Below are 16,102 nucleotides of genomic sequence, written 5' to 3'. Positions count from 1 at the left end.
CATGCATTGTCTGTTTTCAAACTACACTTCTGTTTTCACAGGAAATGTACAGTTTGAACACAGTCTCTTTCAAAATAAAAGCACTACGTCGGTACAACACAGCAAATTGACGTTATTTTTCCCTTAACTACAAACACACCTGGTTGGGTTTAGGAAAAAAGAACAGGGTTTGCCTTTATAATCTTACGGGAAGTGGACACCGTCCTCCCAAGTGAAAGTCGGTGGTTGCTGAACCAATCCACCACCCCGTTAAACGATAACGGCAACCGGCCACATATCATGCTGACGTGAATGGACGGCTTTTTTCATCGGTGTCTGACTGACACCAGAACAGAAGTCACTGACCATGCGCCGGATTTCACTGACTTTGGAGTGAGACTGGGTAGGTTTAAATTAGGTTTTCTAATAGTTATGAACATTTATTTTCACTTTGGAAAATGTGCTTCTTACAATAACGACTATAATCCGAGTGAAATGTGTCAATATCTGTAATGATGAAGGAAAATCCTCATTTCGGATCTGACCAAAAATGATCTGAAGCTCAGTCTTGTGGCTGCTCTGTAAATAGTTTTCTGATAAACTCTAAGTATAGCAATCCATATCAATTTCAGTCTTAAAATAACTTCTTGATGACCATTTACACATTTTGGACATGTCCCAGGCCAGCTGACTTTTGGTCCAGAGTATTTGAAACCTGGGACAGGCCCACAACACGATTCTGGTACCTTATCCCCTGACTGCTTCGTTCGGCCTCCCTCCAACTCAGAACATGCCAGCTACAGTACTACATGTCTTTGGTTTCACTACTCTGCAAGCCAGACGCTCCATTCTTCTTTAATGGAAACATACTTCTGTCCCAATGCACGACCGATGGATACAGGACAACAATGCATTCAACAAAGTCAACAAATTCTCACTGAAGGCTTCTTTAAATTCTTTTCACAAGACCTGGATACCTCTACTAGCCTGTGGTGGGTTCTTCCTTGTTCTTCTGCTTTTTTTTACTGTCACAGACATTTTATTAGGCTCTGTATTGCTGTATTAACTTTATCATGTTTGCAGAAAAGTTAATAAAAACATTTGGGGAAAAAACCCTCTGGTTCGGCGAGACACTCATCTTTGATATCATATTTGCATTTTTAAAGAAAAGCTCCAAATATTTAAAGAAAAGTTCCTGATCTGGTTGTGAATGTTGTCAATTATACTGTAGTTCTTAGACGGAGAGAAAATCGAAATCTGACAAAATCAGAATCAGCAGGTCGGACATATAGCTCAGCCAAATCTGCACTGGTGAACAAAATTTCCAATCAGTGCATCTTTTAACGCAGCATTAGGATTCGGTTTTGTCTTGAGACTTGTTGACTTGGGACGTGACTTCAGACTTATTTTCTTGACTTGGGTTTTGCCATGGGACTTGTTGGTCCTGAGGTTTCTACCGTTTCTTTTCCCCGTTAAAGGGTTTTTTTTGGGGAGTTTTTCCTTATCCGCTGTGAAGGTCATAAGGACAGAGGGATGTCGTATGCTGTAAAGCCCTGTGAGGCAAATTGTGATTTGTGATATTGGGCTTTATAAATAAAATTGATTGATTGATTGATTGACTTGGGTCTCACTTTTTAAATATAACACAGATGGATACAGTACACTGTGTGTCAGTTTCTAGGTGCAGAACTTTGTGTGAATGTGCAGACTCATCAGAAGCATCAGAGTTTGTTAGTTAAAGTACTTCAGGGTCGTTTCAGTTCAGTTGAGTTTGTCAGTTTTGTCTCTGTTGGTGTTTTTCCTGCTCAGAAATGTGGATGACTTGTTGATCAGATGCCCCGCCTCCTGTTTTTTTTTTCTTGTCTGCTGCTGCGTGTGCAGACTTCCAGGCTGCTGTTGGCTCTGACAAGCGCTCAGTGAAGCAACACACTCGGCTATAAATACACGAGTCGTAGCCGAGGCTCTGCCTGCAGCATAGCGTCTGTATTTACATACTGAACCTGGACAACTCGCAGAGCCGCTCACAGCTGTTGACAGTCAGTTTGTGCTGGATTTATCTTCTACCCAGCTTTTAAAACTGTGGCGAGTTCACTGCCAGAGCATTTTCTGTTGTTTTGGACTTTGAGAGTTTTTTGGAATTTGAGTTAATTTGACCCAGGTGGTTGTGTTTTGGACCGAGCAGCTATGGGAGACTTTTGGGGAGATATTGCCAGTCAGAGGGTGGCCAGGGCGATGTCAGTGGTATGTATCTGCTGTCAAAAAACACTCTTTCTGTCTCAGGTTGTCAGTAAAGTTTGTGGCGGGAGCCTCACATGGCTTCACTTTACTCACAGATATAATTAGAGACAAGTCACTGATTGTTTAGTGCCAATAACTGCACACAGAGCATGACTGATGTGTCGTACTTCATTCAGGCTCATGAAACGTTTGAGGAAATGAGGCCGTTAAACAGGAAAAGAGAGATCAGAGCTGATCCGTCATGTGCAGAGACAAAGTACACAGGACAGACGCTCATGTACAAACATCCAGCCTCTGAGTACACAGTAAAAGCTGAACAATGCAAAAATGTTCCGTTACAGCACAGAATCACAAATCTGCCAGTTAGTTTTAGATTTATCGATGGATTAATCATTTGGTCTGTCCAAAAAAAGCTCAAGATGACAGTCCAAACTCCAGAGGTATTCAGTTTAGAAGATCAAGAAAACCGCCAAATATTTACATTTGAGATTTATCCTCAGTTGACTATTTGCTTTATGAACCAACCATGTCAGCTCTACACAAATTTGTTAGAGCTGTACAGTCTGCACAACCTGCGATCAACGTAAGAACCTCAATTCAGAGACGGCAACACTACAACTAACAGGCAGTAGATGTCACATCTACAGAGTAGCCAGAAAATACTATAGTGACATCAAACTGGGGAGAAACAGCCATAATAAGTTTAAAAAAAGCACTAAGTAAACTTAATGTGTAAAGAGTTTTCAAACAGGGTGTAACAGACTTTTCAAGTGTTAAAATCATCTTAAATATTTTCTTAAATTTCTTAAAGGCCCTGAAACTAGGGATGCACGATATTGGATTTTTTGCGGATTTCCAATTTGTAGATATATAACAAGTCATTTGGCTGATAACCAAAACCTATATTAATATATCCACTTTTTTTCCCACGTGGAATTAACATCATATTATACAAACATACCCACCAGCAGATGGAGACATGAAATACTGTTCAGTGTCTGTAATATTCATTTATTGTGCGAAAAAAGAAGAAGCATGTTGGCCGATCCTGATAGTTCATTTTAAAGCTGATATTGGCCGATACTGATGATATGCTGATATTATCGCGCATCCCTTCAGTAATCGCTGAATGAGCAGTGGTGGCTAGCTAACTAGTGTAGAATGAATACCTTATTAGCTTTGTTCTTATTGTGATACAGTGTAGTACTAATACTAGGACTGTCCCAAATACCATTGTTGGGGTTTCGTGATAATTACCATGTATAAATATTCATTTTAAAGCCAATATCGGCCGATACCGTTGATGTACCCATATTATCGTACATCCCTACCTGAAACACCCAGTCGACAGTCGACCATTGGTCAGTGTTGAGCTGTCGCTGAGTGTCTGTCGCTGTTGTCTTTGCGGTGTGTCCCGCACTGTGGGCACCTGTTGGCCCCCGTGGCCTTTTTTTGGGGTGATTCAGCATGTTGACGGCGAAGACAAACTGAAGTGAAGAAAGTAAACAAACAGTCAAGAGGGAGTGAGACCAAAACAAACTTGTAACATAAGGTCAGATTATTTTTCTTAAGCCATTGACCTTTTGAGCAGAAACTACGGATGCACGATAATCTCGGCATGGATTGTGTTATTATTCACTGACCCACAGTAAATATGCTCTGGTCTTTGTCGTTCTAATGTGCTAACAAGCTAACTAGCATCTAGACGGTCTTCTGGTTTCCCTTTTTGAATGACAAGTTCAGACGATGCTGTCTACTGGTTTGGAGAGTTATTTCCTTTCACACAGGCCTAGAACGTACGTGCTGGTTGGCTGTCGGCTGCAGTCTTTGCGATGTGTTCAAGCACAACTTTTTGAACAAGACATTGGCAGCGTGAGGACATGAGGCGACGCAGCAGTCAGTTTTCATTGATGCTTGTTCTTTGAAATCGGTTTGACTTGTCTGGGCCTTTATTATAATAATAATAATAATAATAATAAACAGGGTTCTTTTATTAGACGTTAGAGATGATCCGATATACACAAATCTCAAAGCAACAAGTCAGTAAGGAAGATAATATAACGGCATACAGAGAGCAAAACATCATACACATATGGAATCAATGAAATCTCCTTGCACAGCCACAGGTAGTCAGGTGCTGGTAGGCAGCATCATACACATATGTATTAATAAGAGGTAAGTTAGGGTCAAATGATTCTGACTCAAAACTCTTTTTAGTCGTGATATTTGTGTGATTATATCTGACAGAAATCACTGTCCATCATTTATTTTAAACTTCTTAAAGATGGAATCTAAAAGTAAACTGAGCTCAGAAATACTCTGACTGCCGTCGTCACAAGGATCCAGAGAGCTTTGACTCGAAGGTCAGACGAGGACACATCGTGTACAGAATCTGCCTTCACACTTAAGACGTTTCCAAATCTGAAAAGTGATCATCAGATTCCTCCGGCCCAGACTTTATTTTTAGAGTCCTTTAAAAGACGTGATGTGGTTGGGACATCCAGTTTAGTCTTTCCCCTCTCCAGTCAATGTCGTCTTTGTCTTATCGTCTTCATTCAGTGAATTAACGTGCACACACAGAGATCTGCCTCAGACTGCTGCTCTTACAGAAAACTTAAATTACTGACAGATCTGATTTGTGGTCACATTTTACTTGAGGTTTGTTCACATTCTGTCACCTGGTATGAGCAGGACAGCTAATGAGGACTGTGGTGAAACTGCAGAGATACATAGACGTGGCCCTGGTACAGTTAGTGTTTGCATGTATGTGCATATTGCTCTGTTTTTTTTCTTAAATAGTGAACAGAAGAGAATCACACCTAACAACCACATGTGTATTTGTTATATCATCAGCAGCTGTTTTACTGGAGGTCAGGTGGAGTTTCAGTTTCTGTTGTCTTGGTTTTCTGCAAAACAGAGTGAACTGCAGGGCAGAGATACAGCAGGAGGTGAGTTAGGAGGATTTTACTCAGCAACCGGAGCTCAGGTCCAAATACACGTGATCACAAAGTCCGGTTTGTCTGATTAGTGTAAACGCTGTGAATTGTCCCTGCGCACGTAAATCGATTTGAAAAGGTGTCTCAAGTACAGTTCATGTGCACTCAGGCACAGTTTGCATGAGGTGTGAAATAACCAACTGTATCAAAACACAGAAGTGGAAAGTCGTTAAATGTGAGTAGCAGTCAGAGAGTAGTGTTGCAATGGCAGCACCTCCAGTCTCCTCTGAAATCTGTGTGAAGCTCCTACTGATCCAACACATGCTCACGTCCAACTTGTCAAATACCAACACTTGCACTGTGGCCCTAAACATCAGACTGTGACACCCAAGGAACTCCTCTGATGTTGGTTTTGGTTGTTCAGGGACAGTGTGTCAAGTTTTGCTCGTAACATGCGTCGTGTGTTTTCAAATAAACACTTGGAACATTGGTAACAAACTTTGGGCCGAATTCACAAAGAATGAACTGCGGCCGCTGATAGCACCTTGAATTGCACTTTACTTGCACCCGCAGTTTGCNTCCAGGCAAGAAATACAACGGCTGGAGAAAGAAACTGTATTTGGGATTTGATATCCCAGTCTGTGAGTTCCATAGGAGTTTTCAAACGCACGCCATCGGAATGTAAAAGAAGATAATGCCTCACAAGCTGCACAAGCGTGTGGCTATTAGCGCTGGTATTAGTTAGGCTAATTAGACTTTGTTTGGCAAAGTATTGAATACTGTATACCCTCATGTATTGATGTCTGCTGGTGAGTCAGTCTAACAGTGTGGGATGGGTTGAGGCTGTGGATTTGACCCAGTTTGACCACTTTATCACTATTCCCTCTCACTTGTAGCTGTTTTTTCGTTACCTTTTGAATTTAATATGAATTATGGAACCGTTTTTGGGGTTTTTTTTAACAGACGATCACTGCTGCCACGATCACTGGAAAGTCTGGGCGAGAGGCTTCCACAGAGGAGCGCCCAGTTTGCACCAGCCTTCTAAAGACGACATTTACTTCACTCAAACTGCGTGTGGCTATTAGCTGTTAGTGAATTAGACGTTGTTTATCAGTGAGGCTCATTTGCATAGAAAGAGCAATTTTTGCGCCAAATATATGGATATTACCTCATTTAAATACGTGCAAATGACACCAGAGCACCGAGACGCAATCTGCTTGGCAGCGCAGTTAGTGGAGCATTTCACCCTCTGCGCGTGCTTTGTGAATTAGACGGTATCTGTTTGCTCCATTTTTACCGGTTTAGCGGCCGCAAAAGCCACGCAATCCTTTTGTGAATTCGGCCCTTTGTTTTTTGGTTTACTTCCTTAGGTTTAGGCAAAAAAAGTATGTGTTTAGGCTAGGGAAAAACTATATTTATAATTATCATTATTGTATATTTAATATCATGTTACAGAATTATTAAAAATTCTAAGCTCTTTTTTCCAGGTAATTTTCTTGTTTGTTTTTTTTGTTTTTTTTTATTTTTAAAAAAAATTCTTGTTTTTAATTTTCACTTTTTGCCAATGTCATGCTAATTTTTAAATTTTTTCTTACATTGCTCACTGTGTTCTTCCCGTGTTTTTGAAAGAAGCCAAGCCAATTTGCTCAGGTTTTAAAGGGTTAGAATAACTAAATTTGATGTAATGTCATGTAATGCACGTCACATATGTCACGTGACATGACGTGAAATAACTTGATTGACTTTTGGCAAAATGGGAAAAGACCAGCGGCCTCTTGGGTGAGAGTCCTGACTTTGTTTGACCCATCCACCTCCCTGCTCTTCAAATAATGCTGCTGCTTGGTGCGTCTCATACCACCGCTACAGGGTGCCTTGTGCGTTGGTATCTGATGCTGACGGCCGCTGACTGAGGGTCAGTATTTGACGAGCTGGGAGTGAGACCCGGTTGGCTCATCCCCTGAACTGCACAGCTATGGGTGACTACGTTGAGAGGCAGGCGAGAGCGTCGTTCTTGACATCATCTCCAAAGTGTAAACAGCAGTAGACGATATGTAAAGGTCGACTACATCGTATGGACTTAAGATCATGTGATTGGCGAGCTTTTCTACACTGCAGCAACAACTTAAGCAAAAGTCAAATAGATGATGACGCAAGTGTACAAAACAATATTAGTAATATCCAATAATATCAGCGGTGTGAGAGTCGAGGGGCAGCCGTGCTCAGGCACAGTGTAACTCAGTAAAATGTGAACACTCAGACATAAAACACATTGAGATCATTTAGTGAGACTTACACTTCCTGAAGATATCAGTATCTCTGATGTCCATCCAGAATAATCGTCCAGAAATCCACTGAGAAATCACAGGAAAAAGAGGCAACATTTTGCCGTCCTCCATTTTCACACTAAAGTCAGATTTCACAGTGAACTGATAAAATGCAGCAGAAGGAAAAAACTCAGAGATCCACTTTAAACTACAGGGACGTTGCTCCTGATGGGATTTAAATCTGAGAAGGACAAACAAGTTCATAGAAAACCTGGGGGGTCATGTGGCTGCAGTTACTCCCGGGGGGGGTGTCGGATGGTCGGCACGGCTTTTGGTTGATATAATAACAAATGATGCGATGACAGGATGGAAGGAATCCTCTAAGCTCTGTGATACCACCAGTGGGACTGTGAAATCCTTATCAAACCTCGATGAAGCGCACGGATCACGTCACTCACAGTTTATTTGGCCCGGATATTGGCTCATCTACACTTTCACTACATCGGCACAAAGCGCCAGGCGGTGCTTCCCATCGGGATGGAGGAAAGGCCGTCTGGCAGAGACGAGCTGGACGCTGTTTCCTCCTCACATCTTTTGTTTGACAGTTTGATTACCTTCTGAAGGGCAGGAATGCAACACACACCACGCTTTCATCACCGCTGTAATGACATCATTAATTAGCTGCCTGCGTATCAAATACAAAGTCACTTTAAGTGGGAAAGTTTGCACAGGGAGTCAAGAACTCGACAACAGGATTTGGAAGAGGATTGTTGTCACTGCCTGAGAGGTGAAGTTTATTCTTGGGATCAGTATGTGTAATGAAATAAGGTCAAGGTCCACTTAGTGGCTTTAAAAGCCTTCAGCCAGAGTCTGACCGATTAAACCGGGCGGGTCGATCTTTCTGCAGATATTAGCTCATCACAGATATAATGGGAGCCGTAACCAGGGCGGCACAATAAACCCTTTTTTGAAAATGTCATTGTGATGTCAACTTGTGCGATAAACACATTGCAAAAGGCGGAGATATGGCGGCCAGGGATTTTTGAGTAAATTGAAAGAGAGCATAACTATCATTATTTGTTTTATTGATGCCTTTTGTGTTCAGTTCAATTAGTTTAATAAAAGAATGTTGGAAATTTCATTTAGATTTTAAATTAAGTTTTAATTTATTTAATTTAATTTAATTTCCTTTTTGTTTCCACAAGTTATTAGTGGAAATTAGTTGTATTTTCGTAATGCTGAGAGCAGCAGAAAGGCAGAATAGAGCACACTATAATATCTGTTCATGTAGTGCGAGTAATATTATTGCAATATTAAACCATGTTATCCCATATATCGTCATACCGTGCAGCCCTATCTTTAGGGCTGCAGCGGTATATTGTGATATTGATGATTATCATATCGTGTCCATTTGCTTATCACTGATTTTTTTTAAAAATGCAACTGGATGGAGAATTTCAACTTTATTTTACTTTTTACATAAACTTCCATTTTTAAAAAATGGTTTCAAGTTTCCCCCATAGTAATAAAATGTTCGTTCAACAAAGAATAGCCGCTCTATTTTCATTCCCTTAAGGCTCATTTTGACTTATAATAATAATTCTTTAATACCGTGATACTGTGGAATGGGTTATTTTCTGAGATGGTTATCGTACTGTGAAAATCTCAACAACCCCAATCCCAAAAAGTTGGGACACTGTAAAATGTAAATAAAAACATAATTCAGTGTCTTACAAATCCTTTTTTGTTTTTTTTTAACTTATATGCAGTTGAACGCACCACAAAGACAAGATATTAATCTTCAAACTGATTAACTTCATTGTTTTTTATAAATATAAACTCATTCTGAATTTGATCTCTGCAACATGTTTCCAAAGTAGTTGGGACAGGAGCATGTTTACCACTGTGTGACATCACCTCTTCTTTAAACAACCTGACTGTTGGAGTATTTCCTGTTTGATATCCGACGTTGCTGTCATATGTTGTGCTTCATCATGTTCCACACATGTTCAGTGGGAGACAGGTGTGGACTGCAGGCAGGTCAGTCTGGTACCTGGACTCTGTCACTACGAAGCCACGCTGTTGGAACACGTCACAGTGTCTCATTGTCTCGCTGGAATAAGACGGGACGTCCCTGAGAAAGACGTCGTCTGGATGTTGCTCCAAAACCTGTGTGTACCTTCCAGCATTCATGGAGCCTTCACAGACGTGAAGTTACCCATGATGCACCTCCATCCCATCACACATGCTGGCTTTGAACTTTGAGCTGGTAACAGGACGTCCATGATGGACTGGTCAGAGCACTTTGTGTTGGTCCATCTCAGATGAGCTCGGGCTCAGAGAAGTGGGCGGAGCCTGGTAGAGTCTGACAGTGGTTTTCCAAAGTGTTCTTGAGCCCATGTAGTAATATCCTTTATACAGTCATGTCAGTTTTTGATACAATGCTACCTGAGGGGTCAAAGGTCATGGACATTCAGTGTTTGTTTCCAGCTTTGGCCCTTACGTGCAGATTTCTGCAGATTCTCTGAGTCATTTGACGTTATTATGGATTGTAGGTGGTGAAATCATTATGTGCCTTCCAACTGTGCGTTGACAAATGTTTTTAAACTTTTGGACTGTTTGCTCACACAGTTTTTCACAAAGTGACGTCCTTGCTTGTGAACATATGAGCCTTTCAACCATGCCCCTTTGTACCCAGGAATGACGCCTTAATCTGTCGACCTGTTTACCTGTGAAATGTTCCAAACAGGTGCTTTTCGAACATTCAGCAACTTCCTCAGTTGTTTGTTGCCTCTGTCCCAACATTTCTTGGAGTGTGTTGCAGCATCAAATTCAAAGACAAGTCATTGCAAATACAGTTTATTGAGATGCTTTTATAATTTCACTGGTGAAGTCTGCACAGAGAGGTTGGTGACATCATGATGAAACAGACTGCATGCAGGATGTTGAGTTGTGATTGTCTCTGAACGGTCTCCTGGGTCTGAATTCAGCTGTGAGTCACAGCCATCTGTTTACAGTCCACTTTGTTAAACTTGTGTTGTCGTGGTTTAAGCTGTGCAGTGGTGGTCCACTGGATGAAACTGGTGTATACAGCTGTGGTGAAGGTTTAACATCAGGGCTGCAACTAACAGTCATTTTCATTTTCCATTAATCTGCCCATTATTTTCTCAGTTTGATCATTTTGTCAGTAAAATATGAGAAAATAGTGAAACCTGACCTTCTGTGGAATTTCCCAGAGCCCAAAGTGATGTGTTCACATTTTTGGTAACTGCTTTTCCAATTCATTTTAGCTGAATTTCACAATTCTCCTGAGTCGATTGGAGAGCTCAGATCACTTCCAAATGGTCTGTTTTATTTGTCCAAAACTGCTCAGTAGGGGTGGACGACATGGCCCTAAAATAATCTCACGATATTTCAGGGTATTTTTGTTATTCTTGTTATTATATTCTTGACGATGGGACAAATTAGTAAAAATAGATTTAATGATTCATTTAAGAACACATAGGTACATCAAAATAAATGATGTAGTTTTACAGTTTGCTTCAAATATTCAGTAAAAACTAAAGAAAAATGATCTATAATGACGCTGTGCTGCTGCCAGAGGAGCCGCTGAATGAGTTCCCTCTGAGCGTGAACGAGATGATATGAGACGCACCAACTGTTCAGTTTATCATCATGTTCGACATGAAAAAACATCAAACTCACATTTAAGAAAAAAAGCAAATGTTGGTTGATGTCTGACACTGCTGCAGCTCTGGTTTACATGTGTGATGTCAGATGTGTCTGTGCAGTGGAGGTTCAGAGGTGGGACTGTGTCTTTAAGCCTTCCTGTGTGTGTGTGTGTGTGTGTGTGTGTGTGTGTGTGTGTGTGTGTGTGTGTGTGTGCATGTGTGTGTGTGTGTTTGTGTGTTTGTGTCTGAGCTATCTGTCAGCGTGCTGCTGTACAAACAGACAGCAGGCTGTGAGCTCAGAGTCACAGCAGAGTTATAACCAACCAGCATGGAGCTGCACTTCCTGTCTGACACACGCCACACACACCAGCACCGCAGCTCTCTTAGTGTGTGTGTGTGTGTGTGTGTGTGTGTGTGTGTGTGTGTGTGTGTGTGCACGCGCATGTGTGTGTGTGCGTGTGTGTGTGTGACCTGCAGTCTGCGTGTCGTCCTGCTCACTTCTGAGCAGTAAACACTCTCATCATGTTTATTTGATTAGCTCAGTCTCTCGGTCCATCCAGCTGCCGACGGATCCTGATGTCCAGCTGTCGGAGCACTTCCTGTTGACATCAGCAGTGACAGTGTAATGAGTCACGGCTGTGGGCGGAGCCAGACAGACTTTGCAGCAGCTGCACAGTTGAGAAAAACAAACAGTTTAATTGAGTTAAAGTTGTGATGTTAGATTCATTTAGTAAATGCTCCTGTCAGAGGTGACACACCAGGGTCTGATCAGGGTTCAGTGTCTCACTGAAGGACACTTTGACCTGTGGACAGGAGCAGCTGGGGGTCGAACCGACAACCTTATGAATATTTCATGAATGTTTTGGGGAACTGTATGTAATTGTAACGGTTGCAAAATCTCTAACAGTGGACTCATTTCTTGTGTTGCACGGTGTATAGAAACGTTTGACCAGACCCCGCTGTGAAGCTGTTTGTTTTTAGTTTGAAACCACCATAGTTCAAACCCACACGTAGTCGCTGTCTGTGTCCGTGTTTACAGGTCGGTGGAACATTATGAAACCGACAGCAGGTCACCGTCAGTTCAGCGTGTCTGAGGATGAGAGCTGCTTCTTGTCAAATCAAAACACCTTCTCTTATTAACACGTTCGTCTCCATTATGTTTTTTTTTTCTTGTGTGTGCTGCAGGGGAACGATGAGGAGGCGGTGTTGGACCGGGGCAAGACCAGCTCCACCAGCTACACCAAATTTGAGACGGAAGAACTGGAGAGTGAGTCCTCCGTGTACACACACACACACACACACACACACACACACACACACACAGACTGTAGCTTCTGTCTGTTTACAGTCAAACTTAAAGTAGCAAAGATGATGTATTTATACACACACGTCAGTCTGCTGCTGGTATTTTGAGAACATTAAAAAGTCTGATGATCCAGCAGGAGCGAGTGGAGCAAACATTATACTTCATTCTAATATGAACTCAACAGAAAGGCCCAGTGTAAAACCAAAATGTATCAAAATGGAAATTTAAAAAAAATAATCTGCAGTTATTTATTGTCTTACGGATGAAATACATTGGGCTCTAAAGCAACATGTTATGTAGGCAGAGTAGAGCGGGTTTTTACTGACTCCTCTGCTGCCAGCCTCACTGTGCATTTTGAGTTTTGTCAAGTGATAATGCAGATAGTTACGCAGGGTTCGGAGGTGTAGAGGCTGCATTAAGTGGCACTGAATTAATAAACTGGATCTTTTTACCTACAGGACGCATTGATTTACTGATAATAAACTTTCTTTGTAGCACCTTTCAAAACGCAGTTAAAAAGTGCTTTACAGAACCGAATAAAAGACAAAGCAAATAAAACAGGATAAAAACAACAAATACAGAAAACACAAGAAAGTTAAACATGCAATAATAACGCAGTTAAAAATCACTTTAATCAACTTCAATTAAAAGCCTGGTCCCAGTTCAATGCCAAATCTCTTTTACTAGCCTGTTGTGGCTCCACATTTTGACAATTAAAGGCCTGTCTCAGTAGGCCCGTTTCCACTGAAGAAGTTCCTGGTACTATTTGGGGGGCAGGAACTTTACAGGAACGTCCTCTCGCTCGGCCCTCTCAACTGCCGTGTCTCCACTGAGAGGGCGGAGTAGGAGGAAGGTTCCTGTAAAGTTACTGGGCTCTGGATGTGATGTAATCGTGGCACGACCATTTTGACCGGGGCGACGCAGCAAATGCCGGCTATTTTGTCATTTTCTGTTGACATCACATCCCGCCTCAAGTATATCCAATCAGCACCAAGTAATCCCCAAGCCCCACCCAGGAGTCTTTCGGGGCCGTTCTGAGTACCTACCCCGAGGCAGGGACTTGTTTAGCCCCTGTAAAAGTTCCGGAACTCTGTCCTTCGGGGGTGGTTCCTGCGGTGGAGACACGCACCAACAGCCCCAGCCCCGTAAAAATACCCCAAAGTTCCTGCGGTGGAAACAGGCCTAATTAGAGGCCTGGTCTGCTTACCATTCAGATGTATAAAACCGGGTTGTTGGCTACCTCAGATTATGTGTCTATTATTTTATTACCCTGTAAAGTTATTCACGTTCCTTCAGTCTGTAAGGGTCCTCAGATCAGAGGAATCAAAAGGGTTTTTCATTAAAATTAATCCAAGTTGTGAGGATTGTTTTAACGGGATAAAGTGATGTTGTGTCGGTGTGCCCGGTGCGGTAATCCTCTCTGATTGATGATTTATAATTGATATGTTATCTGAAGCCTAATAAACAGTTTGATTGTATTTCCTGATCTTTGCTGAGCAACAGTTTTGTGTGATCAGAATTAAAGGCCTGTCCCAAATACAGGCCTGTTGAGTTCAGTGATTTAACAATAGCCTGGGCTATTAATTGAAGTTTTATGGATATATTGACACTCGGGCTGGGCAATAAATTAATAACATATTGATATTGTGACATGAGAAGAGATTTCGTCCCAGATTTTGGATAAGGTAATATCCTAAGTGTTCTCTTTTTGCTTTAAAGTAAAATGGTGTCATTTTCTAAACTTACCACACTATATGCACATTACTGATGATTATTTATCAAACATCTCATTGCATTATATTTTGTGAAAGCACCATTCTGTAGTCAATCCTAAAATATTGTCACAATATAGACAGCAAGGTATTTGGTCAAAACAACATTGTAATATTTGATTTTCTCCATCTGACACAGACCTGCTTCTGTTAAAACAAAAAAACATCCGGATGATCAAAATCAAACTTTAAATTAACTTCAGGTCGATGCAGATCATCATGCTCTGACAAAAATCTGTAGTCTGTCTAAGTTGATTAATATTCTTTTAATTTGTAGTATTCATCATTTGTATCAGTAGAAGCTGGAATATCAACATGTAAATATATTTTCATGGATTATTTAGAAGGTGTTTTTACTTTTGTTTCAGTGATGCTCTGACATCTATGTGACAATTTGTTGACAGAAGTTTTTTATGTTAGAAAACGATGATCACCTGATCAGAAAGTTACCTGACTGTTTCAGACTGGGCTGTGTAGTGACTGTTTCCCTCCGACAGGTCACAGAGCGGTGTATGTCGGCGTTCATGTTCCTCTGGGCAGAGAGACTCGGAGGCGTCACCGTCACCGAGGACATCGACATCACCGGAAACGACGGGACCGCTCAGATCGGGACGATGGACGAGAGTCGCCCTCGAACGGTCCGTCCAGTCTCAGTGACAATATTTAATCACACGCACGCACACATTGATTATTATCTACCCGATAAAGAGTTAGTTGTTGTGTTCCTGCAGACACGCCATCTCAGAGAGTCCAGTTCATCCTCGGGACGGAGGACGGGGACGAGGAGCACATCCCCCACGACCTGTTCACCGAGCTGGACGAGATCGCCTTCAGAGACGGAGACTTCCAGGAGTGGAAGGAAACAGCCAGGTGAGGACACACTCAACAACATTTTATTATTCAGGATGAAGCTGCAGCGTTTGTCTCGCTGTGTTTTCCTCTTTTGTTTTTCTTTTAGGATTTTAAAACGCTTTGTTTTGCAGAACGCTCAATTATCTTTTATTTGGAGCATTTAATCTGAGATGATCCTCATGACTTCCCCTGTGTTTATAATAACATACTTTATTCAGAATAACACACCTGGCGATGCTTTCACTGGTAATCCCTTGTTCTTTGAACAGGATAAACCTTTATTTATTCAGGATTTATCATCTGAGCGTTGAAGTTGTTTCATCTTCCTGCAGGAGTCTTTGTCAGCTCCTGAACAATCACCTCATAAATACAGTGGATTTGTTTTGATATTTCTAAGTGATCATAACGCCTGTGTGACTAAACTGGATTTGCACAGATGTGTTTGGTCTTTATTTTTCATGCCTGGATTGTTTCACATCAGGAGCCAAACTGAAGTGAGGAGGAGAAACTTGTGTTGGATGATCCTAACCAAACTAAACAGATCTTGCAGAGTAAATCTGATCTGAAAGCCTCTGAAACAGCAAACATGACAGGAAATGCCACATTTGTTGCAAGAATTATTATATTTTCGTACAGCAGAACAGGCCTGACGTGACACTTTACGTTAGTGCAGTCTTAGGGGTGCTACCAAAGCTGTTAAATGCACCTGTGCTCCAGTATGTGACGTTAAATCTCTTCGTTGTGTTTTCAGGTGGCTGAAGTTTGAGGAGGACGTAGAAGACGGAGGTGAGCGTTGGAGTAAACCGTACGTGGCCACGCTGTCCCTTCACAGTCTGTTTGAGCTGCGTTCCTGCATCCTGAACGGCACCGTGCTGCTCGACATGAGGGCCAACACCATCGAAGAGATCGCAGGTCAGCACGCTAACAAACACTGTGCTGATGTGTAATCCAGAGCTGTTTATCTATTCTGTCTGTTCTGTAGTTGCTTCATGGCATGTCACCATAGCAGAGCAGGAGTTATTGTGAGAGTGAGATAGGCTTAGACATACATAATAATGGTAGTTGATTTTATTGCTTTGCATGA

At 41.7% G+C, this 16,102-nt stretch overlaps 1 protein-coding gene across 1 annotated transcript in view; it reads left to right on the top strand.

Moving 5' to 3' along the window:
• Window positions 1-1,891: 1,891 nt before the first annotated feature.
• The window catches only part of LOC126391492 (sodium bicarbonate cotransporter 3-like), a 47,139-nt gene continuing 32,928 nt past the window's right edge, over window positions 1,892-16,102 (top strand). The window contains exons 1-5 of the mRNA XM_050046319.1: window positions 1,892-2,220; window positions 12,274-12,355; window positions 14,664-14,804; window positions 14,898-15,036; window positions 15,770-15,930. Coding sequence (XP_049902276.1) covers window positions 2,164-2,220; window positions 12,274-12,355; window positions 14,664-14,804; window positions 14,898-15,036; window positions 15,770-15,930 — 580 coding nt within the window. The 5' untranslated portion in view covers window positions 1,892-2,163. The remainder of the gene's footprint in view (window positions 2,221-12,273; window positions 12,356-14,663; window positions 14,805-14,897; window positions 15,037-15,769; window positions 15,931-16,102) is intronic.

This window comes from Epinephelus moara, chromosome 6, assembly GCF_006386435.1.
Source record: "Epinephelus moara isolate mb chromosome 6, YSFRI_EMoa_1.0, whole genome shotgun sequence".
Taxonomy (NCBI): Eukaryota; Metazoa; Chordata; class Actinopteri; order Perciformes; family Serranidae; genus Epinephelus; species Epinephelus moara.
The sequence above is the reverse complement of the archived record's forward strand: the minus strand, read 5'-3'. Positions and strand labels throughout refer to the sequence as shown.